General features: G+C 49.0%; 1 protein-coding gene, 8 non-coding genes and 1 pseudogene across 13 annotated transcripts; all 10 read left to right on the top strand.

Moving 5' to 3' along the window:
• The first annotated feature begins 6,126 nt into the window (after positions 1-6,126).
• LOC137491189 (uncharacterized) lies at positions 6,127-10,074 on the top strand. Of its 5 annotated transcripts, XM_087248593.2 has the most exons (6): positions 6,127-8,085; positions 8,172-8,642; positions 9,038-9,207; positions 9,294-9,548; positions 9,629-9,874; positions 9,954-10,074. In XM_087248593.2, the coding sequence occupies exons 1-6, from the start codon at positions 7,419-7,421 to the stop codon at positions 10,044-10,046; spliced, it is 1,902 nt and encodes a 633-aa protein (XP_087104719.1). In that variant the 5' UTR covers positions 6,127-7,418; the 3' UTR covers positions 10,047-10,074. The 5 variants fall into 5 exon arrangements, with proteins under 5 accessions (XP_087104719.1, XP_087104717.1, XP_087104718.1 ...); XM_087248591.2 differs by having other exon boundaries at positions 9,294-9,874; XM_087248592.1 differs by having other exon boundaries at positions 6,127-8,642.
• A 2,261-nt stretch (positions 10,075-12,335) lies between these two features.
• On the top strand, positions 12,336-12,454 carry LOC141383850 (5S ribosomal RNA). The gene has a single exon (XR_015489552.1). It is a non-coding gene; the product is annotated as a 5S ribosomal RNA (ribosomal RNA).
• Positions 12,455-12,512: 58 nt separating this feature from the next.
• LOC141383588 (5S ribosomal RNA) lies at positions 12,513-12,631 on the top strand. Its single transcript, XR_015489018.1, has one exon. It is a non-coding gene; the product is annotated as a 5S ribosomal RNA (ribosomal RNA).
• A 58-nt stretch (positions 12,632-12,689) lies between these two features.
• On the top strand, positions 12,690-12,808 carry LOC141383527 (5S ribosomal RNA). The gene has a single exon (XR_015489002.1). It is a non-coding gene; the product is annotated as a 5S ribosomal RNA (ribosomal RNA).
• A 58-nt stretch (positions 12,809-12,866) lies between these two features.
• LOC141383869 (5S ribosomal RNA) lies at positions 12,867-12,985 on the top strand. The gene has a single exon (XR_015485279.1). It is a non-coding gene; the product is annotated as a 5S ribosomal RNA (ribosomal RNA).
• A 58-nt stretch (positions 12,986-13,043) lies between these two features.
• LOC141383911 (5S ribosomal RNA) lies at positions 13,044-13,162 on the top strand. The gene has a single exon (XR_015489695.1). It is a non-coding gene; the product is annotated as a 5S ribosomal RNA (ribosomal RNA).
• A 58-nt stretch (positions 13,163-13,220) lies between these two features.
• LOC141383565 (5S ribosomal RNA) lies at positions 13,221-13,339 on the top strand. Its single transcript, XR_015488921.1, has one exon. It is a non-coding gene; the product is annotated as a 5S ribosomal RNA (ribosomal RNA).
• Positions 13,340-13,397: 58 nt separating this feature from the next.
• Positions 13,398-13,506, top strand: LOC141383928 (5S ribosomal RNA; annotated as a pseudogene).
• Positions 13,507-13,564: 58 nt separating this feature from the next.
• Positions 13,565-13,683, top strand: LOC137493432 (5S ribosomal RNA). The gene has a single exon (XR_015489272.1). It is a non-coding gene; the product is annotated as a 5S ribosomal RNA (ribosomal RNA).
• Positions 13,684-13,741: 58 nt separating this feature from the next.
• LOC137492688 (5S ribosomal RNA) lies at positions 13,742-13,860 on the top strand. Its single transcript, XR_015485277.1, has one exon. It is a non-coding gene; the product is annotated as a 5S ribosomal RNA (ribosomal RNA).
• Positions 13,861-13,863: the final 3 nt, after the last annotated feature.

Genomic DNA, 13,863 nt, shown 5'->3' with positions numbered 1-13,863 from the left:
TTGCAAGACACTGTATCACTGTCAGGTGCCCGGAATGTAAAAATTTTTTAAACAAGTGTGAATGCTGGATGGAAGGAGAGGAAGGAGGAGGAGAAGATCGGGACCGGCAGGTGCATGAAGAAAACAACAAAAGGGAAGAAGATAATGAAGCAATAGAAAGGACAATGGAGGAGGAAATGAATAACAATGAAAAAAAGGAAGGAGAAAACGAAAATGAAGAGAATGAAGTACAGTTATCAGGACAGGATGGACAGTGGTCACAAATGGAAATATCGGACAGTTTTAAAACTTTTTTAAGCACGGTGGAAAAAGAGGAACTAAGAAAGACTGGTCAAGCTGAAGGAATGGCAAATGATGAAGAAACAAGGATGGAAAATGTGGATAAGAACAAAGTGGAAAGAGGATTTTTAAGAAGAAGAACTTTTAAGGTAAAACCAAACTTGGACATGGCAAAGAAAAAAGTTTTAACAAAGAACAGAGCTAAATATGTAAATAGGTATGAAGTGTTAAGGGGACTGGAAGAAGATAAAGAAAAATGATGTTTTTAAAATATTTTATCTATTTTAAAATGCTTTTAATCTTTGTCTCTTTTAACGGAAGGAGTTGTTGGTTGAGAGCGTTGGAAGGAGATGAAGGACAATGAGGATGTGTAGGTTTTTAATTTCATTTTTATTTATTTTAATGGTTTTAAACTGTGTGTCTTTTAATGCAAGGGGACTGATGGGAAAAGATAAATTTGAGAAAATAAGAGAGAAATGTAAAAACAAGGAAGTGATAGGTTTACAGGAAACAAACTGGAAAGAACATGCAATGAATGATTTTAAAAAGTTGTGGCAAGGGGATATAATATATAATAATGGTGATGGTAAATCTGGAAGAGGTGTTGCTTTTTTAATAAGGAAAGATGTTTTAAACTTTAAAAGAATTGTGTATAGGGATAATTATGGAAAATGTTTAGTAATAGAGGTGAACTATGAAGGACATGAATTAATAATAGCAAATATACATGCACCAACAGAAGATAAAGACAAAAAAGAATATTTTGAGGTTTTAAATAAAGTATTAAAAGGTTTTAAAGAAATAATAATGATGGGAGATTTTAATACTGTTTTTAGAAAACAAGATATGGCTGATGGAATGGTTTTTAAATCGGATATAGGAAGAAAGCAACTAAATGAGTTAATAAAGGAAAATAGTTTAATAGATATATGGAGGGAAAGGAATAGAGAAAAAAGAGAGTTTTCAAGGAGACAAATAGTGGGGAATTTTATATGTCAAACGAGAATAGATTTTATTTTATGTACTAGAAATATTGAAAATTTTATAGAAAACATACAGTATGAAGAGAACAGTTTTAGTGATCATAAGCTCTTGCATTTTAAAGTGAATATAGAAAACATACAAAAAGGACCAGGGACTTGGATTTTAAACACAACCATTTTAAAAAATCAAGATTATGTTCAAAAAGTCAAAGAAATAATAGAGAATGAAAAAGAAAATAGAATGTATGATGAAGATAAAAGGATATGGTGGGAAAACACAAAATATCAAATCAGGAAATACACAATCAAATATTGCGCAGTACTACAAAGATGTAAAAAGTATACAGAAAAAGAAGTTAAAAGATCCTTAGAAAAAGAATTAAACAAGGAAAATAAAGATATTGAAAAAATCAAAGAAATAGAGCAAAAATTACGAGATTTAGAAGAAGACAAATATAAGGGGGCAATGTTAAGGAGCAGATCTAAATACACAGTAGAAGGGGAAAAATGCACGAAATTCTTTTTTGATTTAGAGAAGCAAAGAGGTAAAGCAGGAATACTAAAGGAAATTAAAGGGAGGAATGGAAAAATTGCGAAAGGAAACATAGAAATACTAGAAGAAATCAAGCATTTTTATGAAGATCTATTTAAAGCAAAAGGTATTGATGAAGAAAAAGAAAGGAAGATTCTAAATTATATAAAAGTAAAACTAGAAAAAGATGACAACAAAGAATGTGACAGAGAAATAGAAGAAGAAGAGATTGAAATTGCAATAAATCAACTAAATAAAAAGAAAAGTCCAGGTATAGATGGAATAGGAAATGAATTTTATATTGTTTTTAAAGATATTTTAAAAGGAATACTTAAAGAAGTTTTTAAAGACATTTTTAAATGTAAAGAGATGAATGAAAGAATGGGGATGGGATTAATGAAGTTAATATATAAAAGAAAAGGAGCAAAAACTGAATTACAAAATTATAGACCAATAACAATGTTGAATACAGATTTAAAGATTTTAGCAAAAGTTTTAGCGAATAGATTAAAGGAAGTAATGCCTAAATTAATTAAATCAAACCAAGCATATGCAATAAAAGGGAGAGATATAGCAGATGTAACAATGAGTATTAAAAGCACAATAGATTATTTGCAAGAAAAGAAGATGAATGGTTTTTTAATTAGTGTAGATTTTGAAAAGGCTTTTGACAGAGTAGAACATACTTATTTATTTGATGTACTCAAAACATTTGGATTTGGAGAGAATTTTATTAATTGGATTAAAATTTTATATAAAGGGGCTTTTACAAAAGTAAAATGTAATGGTTTTTTAACAGATTGTTTTAAAATTACAAGATCAATTAGACAAGGATGTCCTCTTTCAGCACTATTATATTCCCTAATCGCAGAACCATTAGGGTTAGCAATAAAACAAGAAACTAAAATTAAAGGAATAAAAATAGAAGAAGAGGAGGATGAAGGAAAAATATACCAGTATGCTGATGATACAACAATAATAGTGAAGGAGAAAAAGAGTGTAAAAGAAGCCATGAAAAAAGTACAGGAGTTTTGTAAGGGAACAGGAAGCAAAATAAATGAAAATAAAACACAATATATGAGGTTTGGTAAAGCAGATATTTTAACAGATTGTTTTCAATTTAGAGAAGTAGAAGAGCTGAAAATTTTAGGAATTTTAATTGGTAAAAATGAAAGAAAAGCAACAGAAAAGATGTGGGATGATCTAATAAGAGAAAGTAAAAAAAAAATCATTTTGAAAACGAAATGCATTGATTTTATTTTTTTGCTGTTTGAAACAACTAACACTCATTTGGGGGATGGTGGGTCTCTAGCGGGGGGGGTCTTTGGAACGACCGCTGGCAAACGCTATGGATGAGCTCACCGGGGGCGTTGGTTGGACCAGGGGGAGAGCTCACCAAGCCATGCCCGGGAAGAGACCACTCTCTCCGGCATGACCCGCGCCTGGAGGGGGGGTAGCGCGTCCCTGGGTTTCGCTGACCTGCCGTCGAGGTTTCGATAACAGACTCAAATGAAGGACTTAGTGCAATTTTCGATTTCGCGGTTGAACGAACCAGGGGTCTAACGAGGGCCCCGTTGCCCCAAAACAAGCGTTCAAACCCGGGCAAACCAAATGCGCACTGCTGCCCTGGTCCTTCCAAGGATCCAGGCCTCTTGGCCAGCAAAGCTAACCCGAAAACAAGCGTTCAAACCCGGGCAAACCAAATGCGCACTGCTGCCCTGGTCCTTCCAAGGATCCAGGCCTCTTGGCCAGCAAAGCTAACCCGAAAACAAGCGTTCAAATCCGGGCAAACCAAATGCGCACTGCTGCCCTGGTCCTTCCAAGGATCCAGGCCTCTTGGCCAGCAAAGCTAACCCGAAAACAAGCGTTCAAACCCGGGCAAACCAAATGCGCACTGCTGCCCTGGTCCTTCCAAGGATCCAGGCCTCTTGGCCAGCAAAGCTAACCCGAAAACAAGCGTTCAAATCCGGGCAAACCAAATGCGCACTGCTGCCCTGGTCCTTCCAAGGATCCAGGCCTCTTGGCCAGCAAAGCTAACCCGAAAACAAGCGTTCAAATCCGGGCAAACCAAATGCGCACTGCTGCCCTGGTCCTTCCAAGGATCCAGGCCTCTTGGCCAGCAAAGCTAACCCGAAAACAAGCGTTCAAATCCGGGCGAGGCCAGTGGTCTGAACACCATGGGAGTCAGGAGTCCATGGCAGGCCACCGCGCGCAAAGGCCTATTTGGGTCACCAACGGTAAGCGATGGGTCAGAAAGAGCCAGGGGGGGGTCTTTGGTGATCAGTGCTTGCCCGGGATAAGTGAGGGTGTATTGGGCAGAGAGCGCGTGACATGAAGCCTCGGAGGCCAATGGTTCACCAGCGGCACCATTTACGCACCAGCTGAGACCTAAGTGCGCTCACCGGGGGCGTTGGTTGGACCAGGGGGAGAGCTCACCAAGCCATGCCCGGGAAGAGACCACTCTCTCCGGCATGACCCGCGCCTGGAGGGGGGGTAGCGCGTCCCTGGGTTTCGCTGACCTGCCGTCGAGGTTTCGATAACAGACTCAAATGAAGGACTTAGTGCAATTTTCGATTTCGCGGTTGAACGAACCAGGGGTCTAACGAGGGCCCCGTTGCCCCAAAACAAGCGTTCAAACCCGGGCAAACCAAATGCGCACTGCTGCCCTGGTCCTTCCAAGGATCCAGGCCTCTTGGCCAGCAAAGCTAACCCGAAAACAAGCGTTCAAACCCGGGCAAACCAAATGCGCACTGCTGCCCTGGTCCTTCCAAGGATCCAGGCCTCTTGGCCAGCAAAGCTAACCCGAAAACAAGCGTTCAAATCCGGGCAAACCAAATGCGCACTGCTGCCCTGGTCCTTCCAAGGATCCAGGCCTCTTGGCCAGCAAAGCTAACCCGAAAACAAGCGTTCAAATCCGGGCAAGGCCAGTGGTCTGAACACCATGGGAGTTAGGGGGTACACGGGAGTCAAGGGTCCATTTCTGAGCTGCTAACCCGTCTCCCAGCGTCCATCACCCCGCAGCAAACATAAGACCCCATCGCAGACGGAGGCTAGAACGACGTGCGGCTGGTGCCCCATACACGAGCCCAGGGCCGGTGGTGACCCATTCACAAACCCAAAGACCGATTGGGTCACCAGCGGTACGTCTTGGCCAGTTGGGTCACCAGCAGCACGTCTGTCTGATCCATGCGGTTTGGAGGAGTTAGTGTCCCCGGGCTTAATAGTGGGGTGCCCGGGCACGGCTGGTGATTAGGTGCAAATCTAGGGGGTCCTTTGGAACCAGCGCTTGCCGCCGGAGAGTGCGTGTACCTCGGGCAGAGCGTGCAGGGCACGGCCCCCCCCCCAACGCTGGATCTCAGAGGCCCCAGGCCAGGGAGAGGGGCTGGGGTCGCTCCCCGAGAAGGGTGTGTGTGCCCCGGGCAGAGCGCGCGGGGCACAGGCCTCCCCAACGCTGGATCTCAGAGGCCCCAGGCCAGGGAGAGGGGCTGGGGTCGCTCCCCGAGAAGGGTGTGTGTGCCCCGGGCAGAGCGCGCGGGGCACAGGCCTCCCCAACGCTGGATCTCAGAGGCCCCAGGCCAGGGAGAGGGGCTGGGGTCGCTCCCCGAGAAGGGTGTGTGTGCCCCGGGCAGAGCGCGCGGGGCACAGGCCTCCCCAACGCTGGATCTCAGAGGCCCCAGGCCAGGGAGAGGGGCTGGGGTCGCTCCCCGAGAAGGGTGTGTGTGCCCCGGGCAGAGCGCGCGGGGCACAGGCCTCCCCAACGCTGGATCTCAGAGGCCCCAGGCCAGGGAGAGGGGCTGGGGTCGCTCCCCGAGAAGGGTGTGTGTGCCCCGGGCAGAGCGCGCGGGGCACAGGCCTCCCCAACGCTGGATCTCAGAGGCCCCAGGCCAGGGAGAGGGGCTGGGGTCGCTCCCCGAGAAGGGTGTGTGTGCCCCGGGCAGAGCGCGCGGGGCACAGGCCTCCCCAACGCTGGATCTCAGAGGCCCCAGGCCAGGGAGAGGGGCTGGGGTCGCTCCCCGAGAAGGGTGTGTGTGCCCCGGGCAGAGCGCGCGGGGCACAGGCCTCCCCAACGCTGGATCTCAGAGGCCCCCATTAATGGTTCACCAGCGGCTCCATCGATGGTTCACCAGCGGCACATCTTTACGCATCTAGCGCCAAAGGTCCAACAGGAATACGTTATGCCTGGCGCTCACCGGGGCGTTGGTTAGACCCAGGCCCGAGCCCACCAAACCATGCCCGACGGGAGACCACCCTTCCCGGCCTACTTGTCGGGACGTCCCGCGCCTGGAGGTTTTTGCCCGACACCCACAATCTCTGACCTGCCATCAGGGTTTCGGGGAAGGCGTAAAAATATGGACTTAGTCTCTGACAGTCCAGTCGCCAGACCCCACGGTGACTGATCGATAGGAGCTAGTGTGGCGCCCCAGGGGCTAGGCCCCCACCCAGGCCCCCCAAAGCACCAATGGGGTCGGCCTCTATGGGTGTGGCAGATCCTCCCCGTCCTGGGCGCTGTATCAGGGAGGCGTGGGGGTGTCCCTCCGCACACAGCGCCCCCCCCTTCCCGCCCCGATCTGTGGGTAAAGGACCCAGATGGCCCGTCTGGCTAAATGACCCAGAGCTTGTCTGCTGCTCAGCCCGCCCGCCAGCCCGCCCCCCTGGACTCCGTTTCCCCCGCGCCGATACTCGGCCCGTGCCCCCGCCCCACGCCCCTCGCCCTGCGAGGGCTGGGGGATGTTCGGTGGGTTCGGTCGAGTCACCCGGCGTGGTGAATCGAGGCCCCAGGGGCAGCGTAGGGAACGAGCTGGTGTGGGCTTCGATTCTACCCCCGCCCGAGTGTGTGCGTCTGCATCCCGTCCGTCCGCCCGCCCGCCCGCAACGCCGCCCACCCCCTGGGTTTATCCTTGCTGGCTCCCGGCTGACCCCCACCCCGCCTACCCTGCTCCCGGGGGAGTGAGGGTGGTTGGTTGGGAGGGGAAGCTAGTGGACTCCGGCGAGGTGAAACGTGCCAGGGTCAGTGGTGCCGGGGTTACGGGCTGTCTGAACTCCCCTTTCGATGGTTGGTGCGTATCCCATGTTGGTTGTAGCAGGTCACAAAAGCTCCCGCGGCTGGCGCGTGTGGAGCTGTCCCCCCCCGATGGGGCTCAAACAATCAATCCCCTTTTTGGGGTGGAAAAAGTGAACGTGGATGGCTGTGGAAAAGCTCCCGCTGGCCAGAACAGCAAAATGAAGGGGGGATAGGGAGTGAGGTGGGACACCCCTTCCCCAACTCGAGTCGTGACAAGAGAGAGAGGTGTCGAACCGCTGACCGGGGCAACGATGAAGGGGCGGTGGGGTGAATTGTTTAACGGGACACCCCCTCTGGTTCCTTTGAAAAGGGGGGAAGGGAGTGAGGTGGACACCCCTCTCCCCCCTACTTGAGAAGTCGTAACAAGAGAAGGCTTGAACCGAATGGATCTCCGTAGGGCATCGGCTTACACCTCCTGGTGCGGGGGGGTGTCCTTCCCCTTTAAGAAATACGGGTCCACCAACGTCATGACGCGGAAGTGGACGCCGCCTCCGGCCGCTTATTAACCGCCGCACGTGGCGTGCGGGCCCCTTTCCCCCTCTGCATTGGCTCTGGCACGGTCATGGCTGAATGTGCCCTATGCTTCAACGTGTACAGCCGGCTTGCGCCTCACCTGACGGCCGTTCACAAGGTGGCCAACTCGGACGAGAAGCGGCTGCTTCTCGCGCTGGCCGCCGGCCGCGTGGACACGCGGAAGACACCGTGCCCGGTCCCGGGATGTCGCCGGACGCCAGCCCGCCTAGACAGGCACTTGAGGCAGCACGCGGAGCTCTCGACCTCGGGAAGGAAAGAGGCTATGGGGAGGGCGAAACGCCGGAAAGTAGCTCGGGAGTTGCAGTGGCTGCGGTCCACCCAGCCTGCAATCCCTGTCGTGTCCCAGCTAGCATCGTCCTCCGAGGGGGAGCGGGACTCGGAGGACCCAGAGGCCGGCCGCCCGTGCGCCGACCGCGGCTGCAGGCGCGCCACCGAGCGCATACAGGCTCAGCTCACGGACCTGGGGAAACAGGTTACCAAGATGCGGTCCACCCTGCTCCAAATCACACGCCTCTACCGAGAGCTAAGGAAGGGAGAAGGGGGGAGAAGGAGGAGGAAGAGGGCCAGGAGAACCAGGTCGCCTCCTGCACCACCGCCTCCCGGGCGAGGGGCGGCCGGAGGTCCGACGCCCCCCGAGCCTCCGGAGGCTTTGGAGCCCACTGCCTACCCGTTCCCGGACCACGTCCCCGCGCTGAGTTGAGTATATTTCAGGCACGTCACTGTCGCTCTGCTGGGTGTGTGGCTTCGGGGAAGTTGACTCTTGGTTGTGCTCGTTCCACAGACCTTCTCTTGGGGGAGTTCGAAGGGTACCAACTGGGCAGCGAGCCCACCCCCCGCCTGCGGAACAACGTCACTTCGAAGCTGGGGAGAATCAAAGCCTTCCTTGGTTACATGGCCAGGGGCACCGCGGAGCCAGGGGACTTCCTCTTCCTCAACCAACCAGCCCGAATCCGAGCGTGGGCCGCCCGGCTAGGTCAGACGCGCATGGCCGAGCCCACCAGGCAGCACTACCTGAAGAACGTGGCTCAGTTCCTAGACTACCTCTCGGAGACGCCGCCGGCCGCCTGTCAGCTCTCCAGCACGGCTCTGGTTCTGATTCGAAGGGAGGTCAGAGCCCTCATCCGCGGCATACGCCGGCGTGTCGTCGTGCACGAGGTAAGGACCAAGCAGGCGAAGGAAAGCCGACTGATCCCCAAGGCCAGTCTGGTGCGCTGTCACCGGACCGCTGGGAGGAAAATTCCCGCCCTGCTAGGTAAGCAAGCCCTTCCGCCGTTCCAGCGATTCCCCCTGTTCGTTCTTCCGGGGCACCAACAGCCCTTGGTTCATCCAGCCACGTCTGTCTGCCCCTCTCCCCCGCGAATGGGACTCATTCGGGGGGGAAGGGGGGCAGACCGACGTGGCTGGATGAACCAACAGCTGCTGGTGGCCCGGAGAGGAGTTGTGCGTTTCTTCTTCAGGGGCACCAGCAGTCCATGAACTGCTGGTGCCCCTGAAGAAGAAACGCACATTTCCTCTCCGGGCCACCAGCAGCTGTTGTTTGAGCTGCTGGCGCCCCGGAGTACAAGTCACCAGCAGCCAAGAGCTGTTGGTGACCCAGAAAGGAAATAGAACCGTCGGTGGTCTAATCTGTCTAATGTCTTTCACCAGATAGCCTCGAATCCAACCCAAGCACTAGGCAACAGTGGCGCTTCTATGGCTTTCTGACTGGCTACCTAACCTCCATCTCTGGGCACCGCTGTGGAGTCTTCCAGAATCTCACAATCCAGGAGGTTGAAGAGGCCTCCAGAAGCCCCGACGAGTCTGCTTATGTCATTAACGTGAGTATGGCGCAAGTAAGGTGGGGGTCACCAGTAGCATGCTCTCTCTCTCACTCACTCATTCACTGCTTGTTCTCTGATGGCAGATTACCACTCACAAAACAAACAGAGCCTTTGGGGCGGCTCAGCTGTCCCTAAACAGGGAGGAATACAGCTGGTTCCGCAGGTTTTTGGCGCTGCGGGCTGGTCTCCCCGGAGGGAGCCAGGCTACCTATTTCTTTTTCACTTCCAGAGCCAGTCCTTGTCGGACCCTGAACAAGTACTTTCAGTCTGCTTGGCTCAGTATGGGCCTTCCAGGCAAACCCACCTTTACTGACGTACGCACTGCGATCGCGACTCATGTGAGTAGGCATTGTGACGCCCCTGTAACTACCAGCGGCGGCTTCTATCCTAATCAAGCTTCTGTCTCTCTCCGACGCAGGCAAAGAATGCACACTCTTCAGAGGATCGCCGCAAGGTGGCGCAATTCATGTGCCATGACACTTCAACCTCAGATAAGTTCTACGCACTTCACCTCGGACCTCTCCAAGCACGCGAGCGCCGCAGACTCTTTGAAAGGGCCCTGGTGGAGGAGGAGGAGGAGGAGGAGGAGGATGGGGAGGCAGCGGGCACTGAAAGCCCCCCGCGGAAAGGGCGCAAGAGGACGGAGACTTCCGTCTCTCCCCTGGTAAAAATCACATTCTCTTTGGCGTGGACAGCAGAACGTGTGGCATTGGCTAACTACCCTTTATGTGTCTCTTTTCCAGGAGGGAACCAGCAGGAGGACGCTGCCATGGCGCCCTGCCAAAGGGAAAAGCCAGGGCGCTCGCCCGCTCGAACAAACAGAAGACTCTGAATAAATAAATATTGTACAACTTAACGGTCAAATGGTGTTCAGTGTCTTCATTATTCCTTTTATTTATTATCTGTGTGGTAAAAGTAAATTCAGTGGGGACAAAAATGAGCCCTGTCTTCTTAGTTCAACGCTGTATGCCTGCTGCGTCCAGGTCCTGCCTTGGCTACGTTCCGATTGGGACAGATTAGCCCTAACTTGTGTGTTAAAAGTGTCACGTGGGATGCCCTCGTCCAGGTTCTGCCTTGGCTACGTTCCAATTGGGACAAACTATCCCTGCCTTGAGTGTTAAAAGTGACTCGCGGGACGCCCCCGTCCAGGTTCAGCCTTGGTTGATAGCTCATAGGGAGAATGAATCCCTTTTCCAGCACAAGGGGGTGATGGGCTGGACAAATCTGTCCAGGTCTGCAAATGCTTTGAACGCCCAGAAGGCCTTGAGTCCAATTCTGTATATTAGCAAGCTTCTCCCGGGACAGCTCGGTCCTTAGAGATGCATGAATAGGTCAGGACAGGGCAGCTGTGGAGTGGAGGTTAACTTTATGGAGGAATAGAATCAAGATTAAATTTCTGGAGGATGAGAGAACTTTGCTTAAAGGGGAAAGCCTTAATTTTAAATGTTTTAATGACATCAAAGCTATGGTATAAATTATATGTAACAGAAATGCCATGTTGGATAGAAGCGAGATTGAAAAAGTGTGTTCAAGATTTTTTATGGGAGGGGAAACCCCCAAGAATTGCGTACAATACAATAATAGGAGCAACAGAAGAAGGAGGGATAGGATTGATGGATATTAAACAAAGGAAGAATTGTCTTAGAGTGAAAATAGTTAAAAAGCTTTTACAAGAGGAGAACTCAACAGAATGGAAAAAGGTTATGAAATATTTTTTAAACAAAGTTGGCAATTTTAACTTAGGAGAAGACATTCTTTGGTTAAAAACTAAAAACTGGATGACGGAAAAGTTACCAGGGTTTTATCAAGAAATTTTAAGTGCATGGGGGAAATTTTTAGACGGAGTATTTTACCAAGTAAAGGGAAGAGAAAACTTATTAAATCAACCTTTGTTTTTAAATAAAAGTATTTTAAAAGAAGGGAAGGAACTATTTTTTAAAAAATGGATGGATGTGGGGATTTTAAGAATAAGGGATGTTCTTTATGAATTCAAAAAGGGATTTTTACCTAAGCAATATATAGTAGACTTAATGGAAGAAGCTAAAGAGGAATACAGTGTAAAGGAAATAGAAAATAAACTTGAAACGGTCAAAGGTGCCATACCAAAAGAATGGATTACAAGAATAGAAAATATGGAAGAATGTGGGAATGAAAAAGTCATACATGTCTATTTAAAAGGAAAGCTTTGTAATTTTAAAGATTGTTTACTGAAAGACTTTTATGTGTATTTTAGAGATAGTGTATTTCAAGAACCAATAGCAAATAACTTTTGGGTACAAAGATTGAATAGTGTGAAAAAGGAAAATATATGGAAAAACATGAGAGGAAAAATAATAGAAACAAGATTGGAATGTTTTGAATATTTTATAAGACACAAGGCAATTTTTACTGAGTGCATTTTAACAAAGATACATATAGAACAAAATGCAACATGTAAGGTTTGTTTTCAAGAAGATGAAGGAATTTTACACCTGTTTTTATACTGTAAAGAATTAGAATGTTTTTACAAGAAATGCCAAAAAATGCTAAAAGATTTATTGAAAGATTGGGATGAAGAACAATTGGAATGGAATACTCTGGTGATGTTCGGATGGAATATGCAAAACAAAAACAAAAAGTTTGTAAATCTTCTTATAATGATGATTAAAAAATGTGTGTGGGAAAGAAGAAATGTAGCAAAACAGAAAAAAGTTGTTTTAAATGTGTGGAATGTACTAAAACGAAAAATGGAAAGATACATAGAAAGACTGTACTGCTATTTTAAAGGAGAAGATATGTTACCAAGCTTTTATGATGTGTTTAATGATGAAGTGTATAATGTTTTAAATGGTTTAAAGTGGAAAATGCCCAAAGAGGATGTTATGTTATGAAGAATGTTGATTTTAATGTAATTGTTTTGTGAAATTTCTTGAAGTATTTAAATGTTAATGTAATGTGATTATTTTAAAAAAAAAAAAAAAAAAAAAAAAGAAATGCCCGATCTCATCTGAACTCGGAAGTAAAGCAGGGTCGGCCCTGGTTAGTACTTGGATGGGAGACCGCCTGGGAATACCAGGTGCTGTAAGCTTTTCGAAGTGCTTCATTTGGCAGCTGATTTAAATAGCCAACGCTTGACGTCCTCTTTCGCTTACGGCCATACTACCCTGGAAATGCCCGATCTCATCCGAACTTAGAAGTAAAGCAGGGTCGGGCCTGGTTAGTACTTGGATGGGAGACCGCCTGGGAATACCAGGTGCTGTAAGCTTTTCGAAGTGCTTCATTTGGCAGCTGATTTAAATAGCCAACGCTTGACATCCTCTTTCGCTTACGGCCATACCACCCTGGAAATGCCCGATCTCATCTGAACTCGGAAGTAAAGCAGAGTCGGGCCTGGTTAGTACTTGGATGGGAGACCGCCTGGGAATACCAGGTGCTGTAAGCTTTTCGAAGTGCTTCATTTGGCAGCTGATTTAAATAGCCAACGCTTGACATCCTCTTTCGCTTACGGCCATACCACCCTGGAAATGCCCGATCTCATCTGAACTCGGAAGTAAAGCAGGGTCGGGCCTGGTTAGTACTTGGATGGGAGACCGCCTTGGAATACCAGGTGCTGTAAGCTTTTCGAAGTGCTTCATTTGGCAGCTGATTTAAATAGCCAACGCTTGACATCCTCTTTCGCTTACGGCCATACCACCCTGGAAATGCCCGATCTCATCTGAACTCGGAAGTAAAGCAGGGTCGGGCCTGGTTAGTACTTGGATGGGAGACCGCCTGGGAATACCAGGTGCTGTAAGCTTTTCGAAGTGCTTCATTTGGCAGCTGATTTAAATAGCCAACGCTTGACATCCTCTTTCGCTTACGGCCATACCACCCTGGAAATGCCCGATCTCATCTGAACTCGTAAGTAAAGCAGGGTCGGGCCTGGTTAGGACTTGGATGGGAGACCGCCTGGGAATACCAGGTGCGGTAAGCTTTTCGAAGTGCTTCATTTGGCAGCTGATTTAAATAGCCAACGCTTGACGTCCTCTTTCGCTTACGGCCATACCACCCTGGAAATGCCCGATCTCATCTGAACTCGGATGTAAAGCAGGGTCGGGCCTGGTTAGTACTTGGATGGGAGACCGCCTGGGAATACCAGGTGCTGTAAGCTTTTCGAAGTGCTTCATTTGGCAGCTGATTTAAATAGCCAACGCTTGACGTCCTCTTTCGCTTACGGCCATACCACCCTGGAAATGCCCGAACTTGGAAGTAAAGCAGGGTCGGGCCTGGTTAGTACTTGGATGGGAGACCGCCTGGGAATACCAGGTGCTGTAAGCTTTTCGAAGTGCTTCATTTGGCAGCTGATTTAAATAGCCAACGCTTGACGTCCTCTTTCGCTTATGGCCATACCACCCTGGAAATGCCCGATCTCATCTGAACTCGGAAGTAAAGCAGTGTCGGGCCTGGTTAGTACTTGGATGGGAGACCGCCTGGGAATACCAGGTGCTGTAAGCTTTTCGAAGAGCTTCATTTGGCAGCTGATTTAAATAGCCAACGCTTGACATCCTCTTTCGCTTACGGCCATACCACCCTGGAAATGCCCGATCTCATCTGAACTCGGAAGTAAAGCAGGGTCGGGCCTGGTTAGTACTTGGATGGGAGACCGCCTGGGAATACCAGGTGCTGTAAGCTTTT

The sequence above is a fragment of the Danio rerio genome, chromosome 4 (genome assembly GCF_052040795.2).
Source record: "Danio rerio strain M-AB ecotype USA chromosome 4, GRCz13ab, whole genome shotgun sequence".
Taxonomy (NCBI): domain Eukaryota; kingdom Metazoa; phylum Chordata; class Actinopteri; order Cypriniformes; family Danionidae; genus Danio; species Danio rerio.
Note: the sequence above shows the minus strand (reverse complement) of the source record. Positions and strands in the feature narration are given on the sequence as shown.

Coding starts and splice junctions, on each gene's coding strand:
- LOC137491189 (XM_087248589.2), top strand. CDS start 7,427: ATGTGCCCTATGCTTCAACGTGTACAGCCGGCTTGCGCCTCACCTGAC. Junction 9,208..9,293: donor AGTCTGCTTATGTCATTAAC/GTGAGTATGGCG, acceptor CTCTGATGGCAG/ATTACCACTCACAAAACAAA. Junction 9,875..9,953: donor AGACTTCCGTCTCTCCCCTG/GTAAAAATCACA, acceptor TCTCTTTTCCAG/GAGGGAACCAGCAGGAGGAC.